The sequence below is a fragment of the Colletotrichum siamense genome (genome assembly GCF_013390195.1).
Source record: "Colletotrichum siamense strain Cg363 chromosome Unknown KSG_Cg363_contig10, whole genome shotgun sequence".
Classification (NCBI taxonomy): domain Eukaryota; kingdom Fungi; phylum Ascomycota; class Sordariomycetes; order Glomerellales; family Glomerellaceae; genus Colletotrichum; species Colletotrichum siamense.
The window spans coordinates 238,994-258,033 of record NW_023501023.1 but is presented as its reverse complement, the minus strand read 5'-3'; the positions used below and the strand labels follow the sequence as shown (position 1 = coordinate 258,033).

Genomic DNA, 19,040 nt, shown 5'->3' with positions numbered 1-19,040 from the left:
TCACCACATCAACGCCCGCTTCCCCCCTCACCGTCTTCTTTCTCTTGCTTCTCCTTGCTTCCTACCGGTGATATCGTCCCTTGCCCTCGTGTGACAGAGTCGTTGGTTCTTCAAAGAACCTCGTACCAACAAACGGCCCCCGAAAGCGTCATCCCCCAAACACTCCCTCGACTGTTCGTCCCGTCCAACCAACAACACCCGGCACCTTTGACCCTCACCCAGGAAGAAAGCCCACCACCTTAAAGGACCGACGTCTGATCTGTGTAGTCGGCCACCCGCACCCGGCCGCCACCTTTGTTTGTGTGTTTTATGTGTTATTGAGATACCCCCTCAACGCTGTTTCTGCAGCCTCTCTTCTCTTCTTCAGATCAGATCGCGACTCGGACCACCTCCCTCGCCCACTTACACCACCATGGCCGACTCAGTCAGCACCAAAATTCTCCCCAAAATCGACACCACAATGTCGTCATTACTACACACAGAGTCCGTAGAGGACAGGCTACTCTCAGCAACAGCCGCCGTGCTGAGTTTGCCGCGGAACAGCATCGAGCTGTTCGACTCGTTCGCTGACCTCGGTGGAGATCGACCTGCCGCCATCGAGCTAAGGAAAAGGTGCATGAGCCTCGGACTCGGAGTCAGGACGAGCGACATTCTTCGCTGTCACACCTTGGCGGAGCTTCAGACCTGCATCACCCCCTTCGGCCAGACCGTGCCTGTGCCTGCGTCCAAGGAGTCCGACGAAGACAGCGCTTCTCCCTCCGATGTCTTCAGCTCAAGTCCCAGACGAAGCAGCGGCGGTTACTCAACATCATCGTGCGAATCCACCCACAGCGCCGAAGTAGCACCCTTGAGGGCACCACAGGTCGCCATCGAACGCTTCATCGAGTCCACGCCCCAGGTCACGAGCGCGGCTGTTATCAGGCCAAAAGCCGGCTACTTGGAGGGAAAGCTCGTGGCATTCGTCACTCTGGCATCCGGTCGGGTCTCCCAATCCAGCCTCTCAAGTATCCGCCTCATTCCTCAGTCGCAAATGCATTTTGCTGGAAGCCAGGTCGCAGCAGTCCGCCTGGCTCTCGAAACCTCAGAAGGGGCTCACTCAGTACCAAACTCATGGATCGTGCTCGACCAGATGCCTTCCGACGGTGAGGGCTCCGTCGACCGGAGGCGGCTCCAGACATGGATTCAGAACATCAACGAAGACATGTACCACCAGATTTCCAGCCTCGAATCTCATGAGCTCTTCCAGGAGCCTTTGACCGAGATGGAGCGCATCCTGCAGAAGACCGTGGCCGACGTTCTCAGGATACCACAGAAGCAGGTCGGCATGAACTTCTCATTCAGTCAGCTCGGCGGCGACGACATCTCCGCCATGATGTTGGTCGCTGAGTGCCGGACGGCATCCATCGTAGTGAGACCAGAGGATGTTCACCAATGTCCAACGCTCGGCCAACTAGCTGCGCTCGCAATCCGGAAAACTCAGCACAAGGCCGTATGGAATGAGGAGTCACTCGAAGGGTTCAAGTTGTCGCCAATGCAGCAACTCTACTTTGACACTGGCATCGGCGGCCGTCTGGAACAACGACTTGCCCCGAATGGTGGCTACCGCTTCAATCAGAGCATTTTGCTGCGCGTCAAGAACAACTCAACTCTCGAGGACGTCCACGCCGCCATCGCAACAGTAGTCGGTCACCACTCAATGTTGCGCGCCCGGTTTCGATCCACTGCCGACGGCTGGATGCAGCGAATAGTACCAACGGTGGAAGACTCGTATGGGTTTCGCTATCACTCAGTCAGCACCACGGAGGAAGTTCTCGGCATCATTGCGAAAACGCAGTCCAGCATTAACATTGAGACTGGCCCCGTCTTCGCGGTCGAACACTTCCGCACACATGACGGCCAGCAACTTGTTTACCTACTCGCTCACCATCTCGTCGTGGACATGATGTCATGGCGCATTATCATCCACGACCTCGATGAGCTTCTGCGCGAGGGCATTTTGTTCTCTGAGCGCTCAATGCCGTTCCAAAGATGGAACGAGCTCCAGGAGGAGTACATCTGCAACAACGCAGATCAGTTGGCGCTTCCCTATCAACTTCCGAGCGGCCAGTACAACTACTGGGGCCTCGAAGACTCACTCAACACTTACAACGACATCGCGACGGCAAGCTTCACTCTCACTGCGGAATTGACCGCCATTCTCCACACAGCATGCAACCAGGTCTTCAGAACCGACATGTCGGACATCTACATGGCCGCATTAATGCTCTCATTCAGCCAAACATTCCACGACCGCCGGGCGCCGGTGGTTTGGAACCAGGAGCACGGACGAGAGCCCTGGAGCCAGGACATCGACATTACTGAGACAGTTGGCTGGTTTACGTCTCTCTGCCCGGTTTCGCTCCAAGTCGACATGGCCGACGACTTTCTCCAAGTACTGCGTAAGATGAAGGACACGAGGCGATCCATCATTCGCCGTGGCTGGAACTACTTCGCCTCAAGGTACTTTGGTCCTGAAGCGGCTTCGCGCAACGCGGAAGGCTGGCCATTCGAGGTCATGTTCACTTACGCTGGCTCTGTCCAACAACTGGAACGGGAGAAGGGCGTTTTGGAGCAGCTCACCATACCCGGTAGACTGCTCTCAACCGATGCTTCAGACATCGGCCCGGACGTCAGCAGAATCGCTCTTTTCGAGGTCTCAGCCATGGTTGATCAAGGCGCTGCATCAGTCCAGATTATTTACAACAAGAACTGCAAGCACCAAGATAAGATTACCGAATGGATCCAAACCTATGAACACCTCCTCTACGAGGCCATTGGCCGGCTCCGCTACCGCGGGCAGGAGCTTACTTTATCTGATGTCCCAATGCTGGACACGACCTACGAGGGTTTGGCAAAGCTGAACACCGACCGCCTGGTTGCTCTCGGTCTGACCAGCGCCAAGGATATCGAGGACGTCTTCCCGGTCACCGCCCTCCAGCAGGAAATCCTCATCAGCCAAACCCAGAACCTAGAAACCTGCCACAACCATGCCATCTACGAGCTCTCCGCCCCCAACGGCCTCGTCGCAGATCAGGCTCAGATCTGCTCGGTCTGGCAGCAGATCGTTGCCAAGTACCCAGCACTTCGGACGGTTTTTATCGACAGCATCTCCGACAACGGGCTCTTCGACCAGGTCGTGCTGAGGAAATGTTCGCCCGAAATGCTCTTCGTCGACGCTGAGGCGGGCACAGACCCGGTGGCCATTCTTAATGCGTTGCCGCCGATGAGTGCAACACCTTACAACCCGCGCCACCGGGTGTCAGTCTGCAGGTCCCATGCCAGTACCTTTCTGAGGCTTGATATCAGTCATGCGCTTTGTGATGTAAGAAAGAAACCTTCGTCCCGTTCGTTACACCCTATCCACGTGCTGACCTTCTTTTAGGCTTTGAGCCTCCAAAACATCATGTGGGACCTGAAGAGGATGTATAATTCCAGCAAGCTACCCATGAAAGTTCTGGACCCGTCGCATGTTGCGTGCTTGCAGTACATCTCGTCAGCGCGCCAGGAAAACAGCCTCAACTTCTGGCTGGGCCGTCTTCAGGAGACTCAACCATGCTTGTTCCCGCGATTGATGACCGTCACCGAGGGCATCATGCAACACACAAACTTCTTCATCGACCTGCCGATGGTGCAGATTGATGAGTTCTGCCGCAACCAAGGCATCAGTCGGGCAACTGTTGTTCGGCTGGCATGGGCGCTTGTTCTGCGTGCCTTCACGGGGTCAAGCCGGGTTTGCTTCGGTTACCGCTCAGCTGGTCGCGACGCTGATGGCGCTCCTGAGGGGTTGAGCATGGCGGTGGGTGCTTTCGAGAACACTACCACCTGTGCGATCGGACTGGAGAACTACAAGACCGTTGTGGAGGTTCTTCGAACTGTCGAGGAAGACGCTGCTGCTTTCCGCCCACACCAGAATGTCTGCATATCAGAGATTCAACATGCTCTGGGCCTGAAGGGAGACAAGCTCTTCAACACTTGCCTGTCCTACCAGGAGGAGCCTCATGAGCTGAAGAGCAGATTCAGCTCGACCAGGCCGCCGATGGGACTTGCTTGTGTCCAGGCATTCAACACCCCCGACTACGATGTCACCTTCTCGCTGACTCTTGTCAATGGGCAGCTGATTACTGGTGTCTCCCACAGAGTTATGACTGCTTCTCAAGCTCAGAACTTGACTAACACCTTCGGGCGTGCTGTGCTTTCCATCCTAAGCAGCGCTAATGGCTCCATCAACAGCATCGATCTCTTCACTGACAGAGACTACGCTCAGCTGTTGATCAGTGACTGGGAGACGGACAAGGCTAACGAGGCATCTCACGGCTGCGTGCACGCGCTCATCTCACAGCAAGCAAGGCTCCGACCAGATGCTCAGGCTATTTGCGCCTGGGATGGCCACCTCTCGTACAGGCAGACGGGCCGTCTTGTTTCTCGGCTTGCCACTTATCTCGTGCAGTGGGGTGTGCGGCCTGGTGTACCCGTACCGGTCATCCTGGACAAGAACAAGTGGGCAGTCATCAGCATCCTGGCCGTCTTGAAGTAAGTGCTCTCCAATTGTTTAACGATTTGCAACATTACTGACATGAGTATAGGGCTGGTGGCTGCTTTGTGCCTATCGATGCCGAAGACCGAAACAACGTCGAGACCTTCATCCGCCAGCTCTCGCCCAAGATCCTCATCGCAACCGACATGAACTGGAAGTACCTCGAGTCAATCATCGAGGGCGTCATCGTCGTTGATGACTCTCTCTTCAACGTCACTTTCCCTCTTGAGTCGCCTCTTCCCATGGCTGCGCCGAATGATGCCGCATGCATCCTCCTCTCTCCTGGCTCATCGCGCGGCAGAGAGGCAAAGGGCATCATCTTCCACCACGCTGCTCTTTCTGCAGCTTTCGTCACACAAGGCCGAGCACTCAATCTCAATGCCGACAGCCGCGTTATGCAGCTGTCTTCATTCAACGTTGACACGGCGCTCATTGAGCTGCTTTCAACACTCGTACACGGCGGTTGCGTATGCGTACCTTCCAGCGTCGAGAAGACTAGCGACATCGTCGGCGCCGCTCGCAGAATGGACGTCAACTGGACTTACCTGACGCCAGTCCTGGCAAGGAAGATGACTCCGGCAGCCATTCCTAGCTTGAGGACCGTCTGCTTCAGGACTCGACGCCTCGACGAGGATACCTGTGCCCCATGGATTGAAAAGACAAAGGTCCTTCTGGCATACGGTGCTCCAGACATCTGCCCTCTCGGCATCTCGGTTCTCGAGGTCACGAGGCCGCAGGATCTGACTCGGGTCGCGCGACCCTTCCTCGGCAGGTTCTGGATTGTCAACCCCGAAGACCACCGCAGACTCATGCCAATTGGTGCCATTGGCGAGCTCATCATCGAGAGCCCGACCCTTGCGCATCGCTTCGTTCCAGGACAGCCTCTGGCACATCTCCCGCAGGACTCAGATGTGTCACTCGAGGACGGGAAGCCGAAGACGCGGTACTTCAAGACAGGCCACCGAGTTCGCTACATGGACGATGGTATGCTTGACTTCGTCTCAAGCGGTCGCGATGATGTCGAGATCAAGGGGCAGATTATCCCTGTCGCTCAAGTTGAACAGCAGCTCCGTCGCTGCCTTGGCCAAGGAATGGATCTCGCCGTGGACTCGATCATCACTCGTGATGCCCAGCCTGCATTGGCAGCATTCATTGAGCTGGGCGAGAAGCTCTTTGAGGGGTCGGAGGACCTTACCAGAATCACGATTACGACCCGCGAGCGCACTTACATCGCCAAGAAGCTCATCGAGTCTTCGGTGGGCAGCGGTCTCCCCGCGCATATGATGCCAACCATATTTGTCCCTGTCAGACATCTTCCGGTCACCCCTTCACTCAAGGTTAACCGCCGCAAACTCCAGAAGATGGTCAGCTGGCTATCTCAAGAACAACTATTGGAGTTGTCAACCGTCCCGTCGCCCGATGATGTGCAGACGGTTGGCATTAAGCCCCTTCCCCTCACCCAAGTTGAAGAGCGCATGCGGTCGATCTGGTCTACTCTCCTAGGCGTCGATGCAGCCTGCATCCGCGGGAACCAGAGTTTCCTCTCTCTCGGTGGCGAGACCTTCCTTGCTGCCCAGCTCGTGGTCGAGTGCCGCAAGCAGGGTCTCATCATTGCACTCCCTGACATCCTTCGCGGTGCAACCCTCACCGAGCTCTGCCAGGGTATCACCATCAGTGCGGAATTCACTGTCGACATTGCGGAGCTGCCTTCCAACGCCTCGTCCTCCATGGGCTCGAGCTCAGAGATGCAATTCGAGGAGCAGTTCATCCAGGACATCATCGCACCGAAGATGGGCATATCTCGAGAGGAAATCACCGACGTCGCGGAGGCATCCGCCACCCAACTCAAGTTCCTCGAGACCGGTCTTCTGAAGGGAAGTTCTAGTCTCACCTACTTCACCTTCAGCTTCACTGGTCCCGTTCATCCCAAGAAGCTCGAGGCAGTCTGCATCTGCCTTGCCAAGATCCATCCCATCCTGAGGACGGCCTTCGTTACGCACGAAAGACGCGTTTACCAGGTGGCCCTCAAGTCCTTCAACCCCGAGTTCAGAAGAATCGAGGTCCCGACGTGGAGAGTCGCAAACATGACTGAGAAGTTGATCAAGAGGGACCAAGCGGCGCCCTTCGCGCTTGAAACGCCAATGACTAAGTTCCTCTTCGTCGACGCCGGCAAGCAGTCTAACTTAGTCTTGCGGCTTTCAGGGGCTCAGTACGATGATGCGTCCATTTCTCTATTGCTTCAACATTTGAAGAGCATCTACATCGCCCCATCCTGTCCGCCGCGCAGAGCGACATACTTTGATTTCGTTCGTTCCGCGCAGCTCTCTCATGTCGCCGGCGCCCTGGAGCATTGGACTTCCCTGCTGGACGGTGCCAAAATGACCCAAGTCGTCGCCCACGCTAAGCCGCCTGCTCTGAGCTCCAACATCAAGACCCTTTCCCAGAACGTCTCCGTCATGTCCCTTGCCAACCTCGGCATCTCCTTCGACACGGTGGTCAAGTCTGCATGGGCAATGGTCCTTGCCAATCTCTCTGGCTCTGGCGATGTTCTATTCGGCGAAGTCATTGAGGGCAGACATCTCCGCCTCGCTGACGGCTCCGATATCTCCGGCACCTTGGGTCCCGTCTCCAACGCAATTCCCGTCCGTGTCCGCTTCGCCGAGACACTCAGCAGCCCACTTGAGCTCCTGAAGTACGTTCATGGCCAGCGCGTCATGAGCATCCCCTTCGAGAACATGGGTTGGCTCGAGGTAGTCGAGAAGTGCACCAAGCTTCCCTACTGGACACGCTTCAGCACCGTCGTCGAGCACCGTCACCAGGATGCCGCCAAGGAGGCCGCGATCTTCAACCTAGGCACAGTCAAGTGCAAGTTCAACATCGTGGAACCCATCAGCCGCGACATGTACGATTTGCACGTCATCTCCACCCAGGATAACCCCAGCTGCGGAGACATCTCAATCACGTTCTGCGAGAACCGCATTCCAAGCTTGTTCGCCAACGAGACTCTCAAGGCTCTTTGCTCCACCATCGAGCTCCTGACCTCTGTGTCGATGCTCCATCCCCTCATCCCCTCGACCGCCGACTACTGTGCCGTCACGCCACAGATCCCTCTCCCTCAGATCGACATGGAGCCAAAGACAACCAACGTTGGCGCAAGCATGTCCGACGACCACCGCGCCTCAATTCAGAAGAAAATTTCCAAAGTCTGGACCGAGATCCTTGACCCGCGGTCTCTTGGCGTCCCGGAGAGCCAGCTTCCCAACGCGGCCTTTTATGATCTCTGGGGAAGCATGATGCCCGCTGCACAGCTATCCCAGGCCCTCACGCAAGAGCTTCCAAAGTTGGGCATCCCAGGCTCACACAACCTGCACATCTCCATGGAGGAGATCATGGCGCACCCCACCATGGCAGAACAGTTCGAGCTTGTCGCGCGGAAACTGCGTGACGCCAAGCGGCGAACCATCTCTGAGGTCTTTTCACCCAAGGCCCATCCGGCATGGGGCCGCAGCCTGCGTCGGCTGACCACCACCATCACTCCCAATAAGACAGTGGAGCGGGGACTGAGCAGCACCTCCGCCAGCTCATCCAGCTCAGTTGACGTCTACCGCAGCTCGACCGCTGCGCAGCAACCCTTCATGAACTCCATCGCGGAGATGACGAGCGGCACGCAGCCCAATATCGGCGCAGCAATCACCACCGCTTCGCCGGTCGAGCTGGAGACAGATGTCCCGGAGACGCAAGCCCCAACGCAGACCCTGGCACGTCGCCCGCGGCTGAGTCTTGCAGTCCAGCATGATGGAAGCAGTATGGAAAGCATGACCACAGGAAGCAGTCGCACCACTGATGATGAGGCCGATGCTGAGGCGGAAAATGAGGATGTCGTCAGCCCGATGAGCGCGAGCACGTTGACCACGCCGGCCGTGAGCACGCCAGCTGAGGGGAGCAAGATTCGAAGGAAGGCCGGCAGTGTGTTCAGTCGGATGAGCAGGATCGGGCTTGTCAGCCCTGTGAGTGCCGGGTCTAAAGCGAGTTGATTGATTGATGCTTGTTATTTGCAAGCGCCTGGCGTCAGGTGATACTTTTGGGCATGAAAAGAGAGACTGGCGTATGGATAATGTCTATCAATAATTTTCATTTGTTTGGGGAAAAGATCAAGAGAGAAAATTGGTAGGCCGTGGCATGAAGATATCCCAATAAATTGCCTTGTATTGTTTAAATCGACTTTCTGCTGTCTCTCCGTTGCCGCTTGTGATCTTTGCCAGACCTAGTTCTATCAATCATTACTCCAGATATCATACATCATTGGATCTAATCCTTCAAATAACTCGGGGGTATCGTGCATCTAGCTCCGCAACATACTGGGGAACAGGCATCTCCGCCATTCCCGCAGGTCTTCCATCTTGATGACCGTAAAGCTCATGATAGTACGACTGGTACGCATACTTGTCCGGCTCGTACGGTATTGGTGCCCGCGCATCAAAAGCTGATGGCTCTTCTGAGTTGCGCAATTGCCGTCGCCTTCTCCTCCAGAGCAGGAACGCAACGAGAAAAATTGCAATGACACCGACACCTACTCCGACTCCAATCCCGATAGTTGTACTAAGCGGAATGCCTTGATTTATTGACGTGGGGATCTCTGTTGGGGTGGACGGCAGTATCGTGGGTGTCGGCTCTGTGGGTGCTGTTTGCCGGGGAAGCGCTGAAGCGTCTGTATTTGTTTGTGCTGGGGAATTCAGGTTGGTTGTTGCGGTAGCAGATAAACTGGATGGAGCGCCGGTAGCCCCTGGAAGAGTGTTCCATCCCACAACAGCAATGGCCCCGATGAAAGACTCCCACTCTACAGTGGTGGTGTTCATCCTCCACCGGCCCTCTGACACATTAGAAGATGCGAACGTAAGGACGGCGCCAGTCAAAACGTTGGACCGGCAGTCTCCGACAAGAGACCCGGCATGGCCATTCGTGTTCGTTAGGGTGTAGTCTCTAATAACTCAGTCAGAGAGGACTCGGAAAACAGATGCGGCGCGGCTTACGGCGGACAACACATTGCCAGCGTACTGACTTCATCTTTCACGTACGAAGCGACGGTGGACCATTGGTAAGGGCAGGTCAAAGGTCCGATGCTCATGGCAGTGTGTCCGTCGCCATTGTAGACTCCGAGTCGCCTTTGCTCCCACCATGTCGTTACAGCGGCCGGTGCGCATCGGACTCTTGTATCGACGTCAATTCCGAAGCCTGGATCATAGGCTACTATGCTGAAGCCGTTGAGTCGGAAGACAGTTGAACAACTGGACGGCGGGGTAAAGACTGTTGGGAGCGCGATGAAGGATGTGATTTCGCCTGATGCATTCGTCTCCGCAGGGTATGGCTCAGCCATTTTGTCACCGAAGAGAGAAACAGCCTCTGGAATAAATTAAAAGATGGACAAAAGTGTAATTAACGAAAAGATCGTGAGAACTTCTGGTGCAGCAAAACTTTTTGGAGAACCACAAGGTCAAAGCCGGGCATGATCTGCCCGACTTACACCGTCTATGGATCACATTCACTGATGCGCTCTGTGACTAACAGGCAGACGACTGAAGATAAGGTCTTTCATTCCCCGCCGGCGCGCTGGCGGCTGCGACTCTTCTCTCGCGATGAAGACATCTCATGGCCCGCCAAAAGGTCCATTGTATCTGCTAAAGTGCGGCGCAGGTTTTAGCTAGGCGCCAGCCGGGCCTATTTCAATCTTGGACTCATCTCACGATGCTGTGATCCAACCCGAATCTTCGTTGTTGGTGCAGATGAACAACGCACCAACGGTCATGTTGGTCGTTGGAAGCAAACATGAATTCATGCCAAGGAAACCAAAATGGGGACAGGCCACGGGCGCATACTTATCTCACGCTGGTTTACGCGCTGTTGCCCCCTTTTGAGGAAATGCTGCAGCAGTTCTACCAATCATCAACAACGGCCACAAACGGCGACCGTAGCGCGCGGAAGAGAACCAAGAGAAACCCATGCCAACCAACCATCGATTTATGGGCTCTTGACGAGTAATAGCTCTCCGTTGGTTCGAAAGAACGACATCGCACCGGGCTTCGTCTTTTTTAAGGTCATTGCCTCCCCGACCCAGTCCCTCGGTATCCAATAGCGTCAGCCAGCTCGTAATTGCTCAGGCCATGTTAACCTGAGCAGGAATGCTAACTTCAGATTTCAGGAGATCATGACCAAAAAGCTGGTCTACCGGGCATTTGCGCCGGTCCAATGCTATGCGGCCATGACTTCTAAGCTACCAACACATTTGAAGTAGCCGCCGACGGCCTCGGCGATCGACACATCGGGATGCTCACGGCAGGGACCGCTGTCGCGGACGCTAAGCGCCGTACTGCCCGGAGCCCTGTTGGAGGCTACTCGTCACTCTCCCAAGATTCATCGTGTACATATTCTTCGCGGAACCGAGAACACTGTTATTGTTGTGTCCGTTCAACTTTTCATCATTCATTGCCATTTGATATGGCGTCATCACCAACCAGACGCGGACGACGAAGTTCGTCAGCAGATTCAGTCTACTCGTCCTACTCCGTCTGTAAGACCGCCGAATCAATTGGCGACGACATCCGAAGAGCCAGGCGGTCATCCCACCACAGCAGGAAAAATATGCAGCGCAGAATACGCAACGTCATAATCATGCTATGTTTTATTGGGCTAGCAAGTATGTTCGTTGCAAGCTACTTCTCAGATCATGCACTTGGGTACTCGCAATTTTCACCACATTCTCAATTCGCTGATTGGGACGCTCGGAGGGAAGAAGTCAAAGAAGCCTTCGTCATCAGTTGGGATGCATACAAGAAGCACGCTTGGGGTGAGTTCTGCTGCATTCTGCAGTAACCGGAAGCACATGCTAAGCTTCCAGGTAATGATGTGTTCCACCCACTTGCAAAGACGGGCAGGAACATGTCTCCATCAGGCCTAGGATGGATCATCGTTGACAGCCTCGACACGATGATGCTCATGAACTTGACGGAGCCTCTTTCTGATGCACGCAAGTGGCTTCACCGCAGTCTCACCTGGGACCAAGACCAGGATGTCAACACTTTCGAGACCACTATCCGCATGCTGGGTGGTTTACTCTCCGCGCATTACCTTTCGACGCAACTGCCTCACGTCGCGTCAAAGAGAGACTCTGTGTACCTTGCCAAAGCAATCGACTTGGCGGACCGGCTACTTGTTGCTTTCGACAGCAACTCAGGCATCCCTTACGCCAGTGTCAACATCGGCAAGAGGAAGGGTATCCCATCCCATGCCGATGGCGGCTCTTCTTCGACGGCAGAGGCGGCTACGGTGCAGTTGGAGATGAAATATCTATCACATCTGACAGGGAACGATGTTTACTGGAAAAAGGCCGAGCATGTGATGAAGCTACTTGATGACCAGAAGATGGAAGGTGGGTTGTTACCGATCTTCGTGCATCCCAATCATGGTCGCTTCACCACAAGAGAGATTCGGCTCGGAAGTCGGGGTGACTCATACTATGGTGAGTGACTTATCCTCTTGTTGTATGTTGTGTTCTAATTCAGGAGTAGAGTACCTCGCGAAGCAGTACCTCCAGACGGGAGAAACGATTTATCGTGACATGTGGGAAGACGTACTGGATGGGATTCAAAAGCATCTCGTCACCACAACACGCAATGCTGCTTTGAAGTACATCGCTGAACTTCCCGCGGGGGTTGGAGGTGCTCTCTCGCCCAAAATGGATCATCTTGTTTGCTTTCTTCCTGGTACTATTGCTATGGGTGTGAGTATTTCCTAGTCAGCCCTTTGCATTCATGTCTGACCATACACCTAGGCTACGGAGGGCCGAACGTTAGCCGAAGCTCGTCGCGATCCGGAATGGACGCCCTATCATGAAGATGATGTGAAACTTGCCATTGAACTCATGAAAACCTGTTGGGGCATGTACGCTGTCACAGACACCGGACTTGCGCCGGAGATCGCATGGTTCAACGCCACAGAATACGACCTGCAACCGAACCCTGGGGATAGAAAACAGCGTAGTTCTAGTAGCAGTAAGTATTTTCCTAGTGAATTCAGGCTTTTTCTGACATCGTTCCACTTCAGCACTGTCGAAATGGCACAAAGACTTAATCATCAAGCCTCTGGATGCGCACAACCTGCAGAGACCCGAAACAGTTGAAAGTCTCTTCATGATGTACCGCGTAACTGGCGATTCAATGTACCGAGAATGGGGTTGGAAAATCTTCCAAGCCTTTCGGGAGCACACTATGGCCCCTGACGGAGAAGGCTTCACGAGCCTCAATGATGTGCGAACAGTACCACCGTCAACGAGAGACAATATGGAGAGTTTTTGGCTGGTAAGAAATGAATGATGAATCAATTCTGGTGATCTGAGCTGACAAAACATTCTACAGGCCGAAACTCTCAAGTACCTGTACTTGCTGTTTTCCCCAACAGATTATATGTCGTTGACTGAAGTCGTATTCAACACCGAAGCACACCCCTTCCCTCGATTCACTCCGACGGGAACTATGAAAACCGGGTGGGAGAGATTGCCACGGTGAAAAGAGATATTGATGGGTAATCATTGCAACACTATGTACGATACGACTTGTATAACTTATGAATAGATGATAGAATCTCTTTTATCAAGGCGCTAAACCTTGATTACACTCTCACGAAAGGCCCCTCAAGAAGGCTTTTTGCATACACAGGGCGATGTGGGTTTATCTGAAGTTATCATGCCTTGCTATCAAATTTGTGTCTTTGCAGCTTTAACGCCCAGCGAATTCGATGGATTCTCATGCGAAAAATCGACCTCGATTCCCATGGCGTATCACGATAGCAGTAAATCGCAAACAAATGCAATGGCACCAGCAGTCTGCAAAAGCTGCTACCTTATTTCGCTGCTGACAGGTCAAGATAACCGGGGATTAGTGGGATGCGTCAGCCCAACTGATTGGATCACTTCCAACACGCTCGCTACCGACGAAACCTCGGAGGTGCTAGCGGTTTCGAGATGTCCTCCCCGGCCGACGCTTAAATGCCCGGGGTGTCACTGCAGGATGTGCTTAGTCAAACCAGTTCAAATGCGGTTGTGATGCCCGTTGCCGAGGTTGCGGCATTTGGCGAGCTGCTTGGCGGTTGGGCTCGCAGATGGTTGGTCGCCAATGATCTGGCTATCGCCGAGGTGGCACGGTGAACCCTTTAATTTTGGTCTCCTGATAACAGGATATCTCGAATCACTGTCTCTTTTGTCGTAAGAGATGACCTCACGCCGCCTTGTGATGCCTGTCGAGGCATGTACTTCAGTCGTTCCCTATGCTGAAAGCGGGTCAGATGTCTACGCCAACGAAAAGTACGTTCAAAATTAGATCGGTATCTGATGTTACGCTGATGCATCTTGAGAGCTGGCTGACCAAAAGAAATAGTCGCCCGTGGGACCCTCCTTCAGAGGCTCGAGGCATCTTTGGAGGCTTCTTGCTCGCGCAGTCGATCCGCTCGGCCCAAAAGACGCTGCCGTTCCCCGGCTACTACGTGCATTCCCTTCAATCAACCTTCATACGCCAAGGTTCTAAAGACTCTAGACTTGTTCATCATGTCGAGAGAGTTGCAGATGGACGGACCTTTGCCACCAGAGTCGTGCGGACCATTCAAAATGACAAGCCCATATTCATGGCATTCATCAGTTTCCAGAAGTACACAACGAAGAAAGATCCATCAAACATCTTCGAATACGGGATGAAGATGCCGAGTATGAATAAGAAGGCTCCAGAGGACATCGAACCCGGCTACCAAGCGATCAAAAGTTACATGGGTATTCCCCCGAACATCGTGGAGGCCCTGCCGAACCCGTTTGACTGGCGTTTTCTGCCTTACGAGACTACCACCGACCCTACGAGATTCGAGTCGCTTAGTTTTGTACGCGCCCCAAAGGTTTCGGTTGACTCTCAAGCTGTTCATCTCTCTGCCCTGGCATACCTGACAGATATCTGGACCCTATCCGTGCCTCATATGGCCTCGAATGCAGAGTTTGGCAAGATGAAAGGCACACCGGGCATGCAAATCACTTTGAACCACTCGATAGTCTTCCATGACCCGAACGCAAAGGTAGACGATTGGATGGTATGTCTAAGGACCACTGAATGGGCTGGCGACGGCAGGGTTCTCATCACACAGAGGCTTTGGAATGCGCAGAATGGGACTCTGTTGGTGTCTTGCACTCAGGAAGGTCTGATGCGATATGCCAGACAGCCTGTGAAACTTTGACCTGATCATTTTTATGTAAAGTAACAGGTATTGAATCAAATGGAACGTTATGTTGTTGAATCAGATTCTCAGAGCTGCTATTCTCCCCTGTTCCCTGCAGTGTCGATGTTTTAAGGTTTCCAGGTTGTGACGATAATTTCAACACCGCACAGAGAGTAAACTGTAGCGACTTGTCTCTGCGCACAATTCCGTCAGCTGTAAATGTTCCTTCTTCAAATGACAGAAGCAAAGATTTCTTCACTGGCCACTACAAGTTTCTGGAGTAGGAGGACGCCTAACATTGACCTTTGACTATTTCAGTATCTCGCATACCCATACGAAGAGGAAAAGGTCCGCAAACTCGGGCTGGGCCTCTGCTTCTTCGCGTAAGTTGAAGATCTAGAGTATCCCAAGGAATTCGATCCTTTCCCGCCGCTCTACGCCGCTACGGACTGCCGTCTAAAGCGCTCTTACCCTCTGTGCGGGCTGTAGAAGTAGGCTTCAATGAACTTCCAATGAAGGGTAGTACGAATATTCTCGGTGCGAAAACTGGAATTGAGAGTGCCACCATTAGTCTGTAGAGAGGGGAAAAGGCTGGTTAAATCACAACAGCCTATCAAAAAGAGAGCACAAACTTGCCGGGGGTGGCAAATACCAACGGGGTCGAGGGGACTGCTGACAGATGCGATCCGACAAGATTGCACGGACACCAACAAGTCACGAAACAGGCCTTTCAATACTCACAGCTGCTCATCAGTGAGCGAAGACGAGCGTGTAGGTAAGTTATTGTTCCTTATAATATCATTTCAATGCAACGTGCTCCAGGGTCTACTCAAATCTCTCATCAAACGAACCCATGCCGGAACCCTCCGAAAAGCCATAATGATTAGGGGTTTCCCAAAACTGCAGCCCTCCATATTTTTATGGTCACTTAGCTCTTGTCGGCTCTTTGGTCGGACTAACAAACGATGCGTCGACTCGTTCCGGTCAAGTCCGATGTGATTCAGGGAGCCATCAACCTGGGTTTGGGCTGTGAAGTTGCCTTCCATGACACAATGGGTGTGGTCAGGGTAAATGGCAGTGCAGAAACATCAATGACCGCTGAGAAGTGAAAAACTCACTGGGGAAGCCTCGCCCTTTCAATTCACTCTAGTGGAGGTTACTGAAATCACTAAGAGCCCGAGAGGATGCACATATTTACAGAGCAGGGTGAACACTGCCCTAACATACGATTTCGATGGAACCGAGATCGAGCAGAGTCTTTGGACCGGTCTGGATCGTACGAATTAGCGAACGGGAACCTGCATCGTCTTTCAGCCTTGGACATCTTCAGGAAGAGCCCCAACCATTCGGTTCGTATGCGGCAACCCGTTCGTCGTGGGCTCTTCCGGGACATCGGGTCAGGGGCCTCGTGCTGTCAACGCCACAATCAACAACGACATTCCTCTTGAGTTCGGGCCACTTTCTCGGTGCGTCTCTTATTTCCGCGCATTTGCCGCCTTTACCACAGCCCGAATATGACATATCGCTTCTTGTTGCCAAACTTCAGGTTCACTCATCGCCCGCACCAACCAGACACAGAAGCCATACTAGCTGGGACCAAACCCGCTCAGTTCCCGGGCGAGATGGATTGTCAACGGCTGCTATCAGACCGCCAAGTGTCAATGCCGGGGTTGCACGTCCGGGGGAAAGAGAAGAACACAAGCTCCCGCTCCGCCCTGATCACAATTCGCCCCATGACTTCCAAAAGCAGTAAACGCGATCCCTGCGCGTGCATTGCCTCGGTGTGAATTATGTGGCACTCAGACGATACAAAGGGTGTGCTCATTTACCATCTGGGCGGCAACCAATCCCGAGTCTCGTTGGAACTCGTTCTGACGCAAGGGTCCAGTTTGCTCTCTTTCGAACCGACGCCAACGAACCAATCCCGAGGAGAGATACAGCAAGGGGTAGGGCCGCCATCCAACGACAGCACTCTCTCGACGACCCGCTGCAACCCCTCCCACCAGGCTCGGACTTTCAACGTCAAAACTTGAGATTCTTCCCATCGAGCCCCTGTGGTAAATCACACAAGCCCATTGTCGAAGCAAGAACAATGACTGCAGAATATGGTCGTATCCACCTGCTATCATGGACCCGGAAGTACAGGCAGCCAAGCCCGGTAAGAAGCAAACATTGAATGAAGGCCCGCCAGGTGACACGAGCCAACTTTCTCAGACCTCTAACCATGGCCAGGGGCCGAAGAAGCCGATGAGATGAAGGGTAACTCCCATGGAGATAGGGCCAATGATGTTGAGCTCGTTCTGATCAAAAAGTAAGGTGGGATTCGTGAGCTGGCATACGTCTCTAGAGTTGACCACGCCGTGGCTTGCGTCTCACGCCGTGCAGGCAGGCGCACTGCAATGAGAGTCAACGCAGCATGGGTGTGATGAAATTGACTGATGGCCGTCATGTGGTGTTCCAAATTTCACCTGCCGCTGGCATACACTTGGCAAAATGACACTCCAGGTGTTCACCGGCAATCTCACTGGGATCGGTGCAGGCTTGGATTCTGGGCATTCACGGCAGCCAAGACACATGTTCTCATGGTGACCCGCGATCATGGTGGTCCTCGATCACGAACGCCTCTCTTTCGAGCAATGATGGGCAGTCTGAGATGTGAGCGATAAGTCCAATTGTATCATCATTGACCTCTAAATCTACAACCATCCTCGCACTCCGATTAGATCCATCGACCGTTTTACACGCCGTTTATCTTGCCAGTCCCCGTTCGCGATCACTACCCAGGGAGTTCGAGCTGTTCTTAGTTGTAGGAATCGAACAGCTGCTGGTACTTCTCCCTGTCTGCATTGCTGCCAATCCAGACATCCTTCTTGTCATCCACCACCTCAAAGTGAGCGCCCACGAAGGAAGCGACCTGACCGCCACCAAAGGCAGACTTGTCGATGAAGACGCCTTCATCAGGAAGAACCACCTCAGTGTAGTACGGGTGAGAGATCATAGCAGCGAGATCGTCAGGAGAGCGGTAGAGAAACATCGCAACTCCATCGAACTCGACAGGAACATCAGAAGCAGGCTCAGATGCACCGGCCTCCGTAGGGAGAACGAGTCCTCCAATGCGGACCTGTGACGGGTAAGCGATTGTCCAAGACGTGGCCTAGATAGGATAGTGGATGGTGAGAAGTGAATCACGAACCTGTTGGTAACGCGAGATGTTGAAGTAGGACGCCAAGGGAGCGACCTTGGGTGCATGCTGGGTGTACCAGTAGTCCCAGAACTCAGTCTGCGTGTAGTTTGGGTGACGTTTGACGTGGGTCAACATCTGCGTGAGACCGTTTCTCGTGCAGATCGCCACGCTGCTGGCGAAGAGCATGGCGGTAACAGCGAAGGGGACGATGCGAACCATGATGACGATCAACAGGATAGGGAGAGAATTAGGGGTGTGATGTGGGCAAGATCGAACGGTTGAAGGGTAGATTGCGAAGATTCAGGAGTCGCTGGTTTTATCCGGGACGATCTTGACACAAGAAGAGGACCGTAACGTACCATTTAAGGACTCTCGGACTCAAGGCGGTGCGAGTGTTTCTGTCGACGTTTGGGTAGGTGGTGTCTCCTTCGGGACAAGAACTCCATGGGAATCATAACGGCTGGACTGGAATATTGGATATCCGGCCGGAACCTCTGGATTGGTATTGTTTGCTTCCTCCGGTGAGCCGCAGCTCCCTGCCAGATTCATGCGCAAGGAATATGGTAAGCACTGTAGTCCCATCTGGATTGGCCCAATTTCTCTTCCAGCAAGCAAACACGGTGGACCAGCTCCCCTGGTAGTTGGAACAGGGGTCTCCGATCTTGCACCAACAGTCTCGTGGACTGCAAGCATTGAGAGCCCTACCTACCGGCCGTAAGCTTCTGCAATCTACAGGCCAAGGCAAACAAGCATGACTTTTGGGCTGTTCAGAAGGAGGTCTGGAGTTGAGATATTGTCTCTTTTGATGAACACAATACCACAGACCCGAGACCCCGGGAATTTGGCTTGATAGTCCCCGATATTGATAACACTACCCAACGCCCCACTGGTATTCTGACGGCTGGCGAAGTGCTTGGAAAGGAGTTTGCAATCATGACAGTTGGATATAATACACCCAGCAGATCTCGAACAGACGCACTGTCACAGATTGGTTTGTGCTTCTTCTTCTTCTCTTGAGCTCAAACGGTTTGTCGGTGC

At 53.6% G+C, this 19,040-nt stretch overlaps 5 protein-coding genes across 5 annotated transcripts; 3 read left to right on the top strand and 2 right to left on the bottom strand.

Moving 5' to 3' along the window:
• Nucleotides 1-412: 412 nt before the first annotated feature.
• atnA-1 (Nonribosomal peptide synthase atnA) lies at nucleotides 413-8,611 on the top strand (the record flags this gene model as incomplete). The annotated part of the gene is made up of 4 exons (XM_036645831.1): nucleotides 413-3,361; nucleotides 3,422-4,569; nucleotides 4,623-8,539; nucleotides 8,604-8,611. 4 exons carry the CDS (start codon nucleotides 413-415, stop codon nucleotides 8,609-8,611), a joined length of 8,022 nt encoding a protein of 2,673 aa, XP_036488677.1.
• A 278-nt stretch (nucleotides 8,612-8,889) lies between these two features.
• On the bottom strand, nucleotides 8,890-9,947 carry CGCS363_v013981 (uncharacterized protein; the record flags this gene model as incomplete). The annotated part of the gene is made up of 2 exons (XM_036645830.1): nucleotides 8,890-9,553; nucleotides 9,604-9,947. 2 exons carry the CDS (start codon nucleotides 9,945-9,947, stop codon nucleotides 8,890-8,892), a joined length of 1,008 nt encoding a protein of 335 aa, XP_036488678.1.
• A 1,559-nt stretch (nucleotides 9,948-11,506) lies between these two features.
• Nucleotides 11,507-13,131, top strand: MNS1-0 (Mannosyl-oligosaccharide 1,2-alpha-mannosidase; the record flags this gene model as incomplete). Its single annotated transcript, XM_036645829.1, has 5 exons — nucleotides 11,507-12,086; nucleotides 12,136-12,347; nucleotides 12,399-12,618; nucleotides 12,671-12,924; nucleotides 12,982-13,131. 5 exons carry the CDS (start codon nucleotides 11,507-11,509, stop codon nucleotides 13,129-13,131), a joined length of 1,416 nt encoding a protein of 471 aa, XP_036488679.1.
• A 723-nt stretch (nucleotides 13,132-13,854) lies between these two features.
• On the top strand, nucleotides 13,855-15,205 carry tesB-0 (Acyl-CoA thioesterase 2; the record flags this gene model as incomplete). The annotated part of the gene is made up of 3 exons (XM_036645828.1): nucleotides 13,855-13,925; nucleotides 13,999-14,692; nucleotides 15,137-15,205. 3 exons carry the CDS (start codon nucleotides 13,855-13,857, stop codon nucleotides 15,203-15,205), a joined length of 834 nt encoding a protein of 277 aa, XP_036488886.1.
• A 2,413-nt stretch (nucleotides 15,206-17,618) lies between these two features.
• CGCS363_v013978 (uncharacterized protein) lies at nucleotides 17,619-18,221 on the bottom strand (the record flags this gene model as incomplete). The annotated part of the gene is made up of 2 exons (XM_036645827.1): nucleotides 17,619-17,939; nucleotides 18,012-18,221. 2 exons carry the CDS (start codon nucleotides 18,219-18,221, stop codon nucleotides 17,619-17,621), a joined length of 531 nt encoding a protein of 176 aa, XP_036488885.1.
• Between the last annotated feature and the right edge of the window lie 819 nt (nucleotides 18,222-19,040).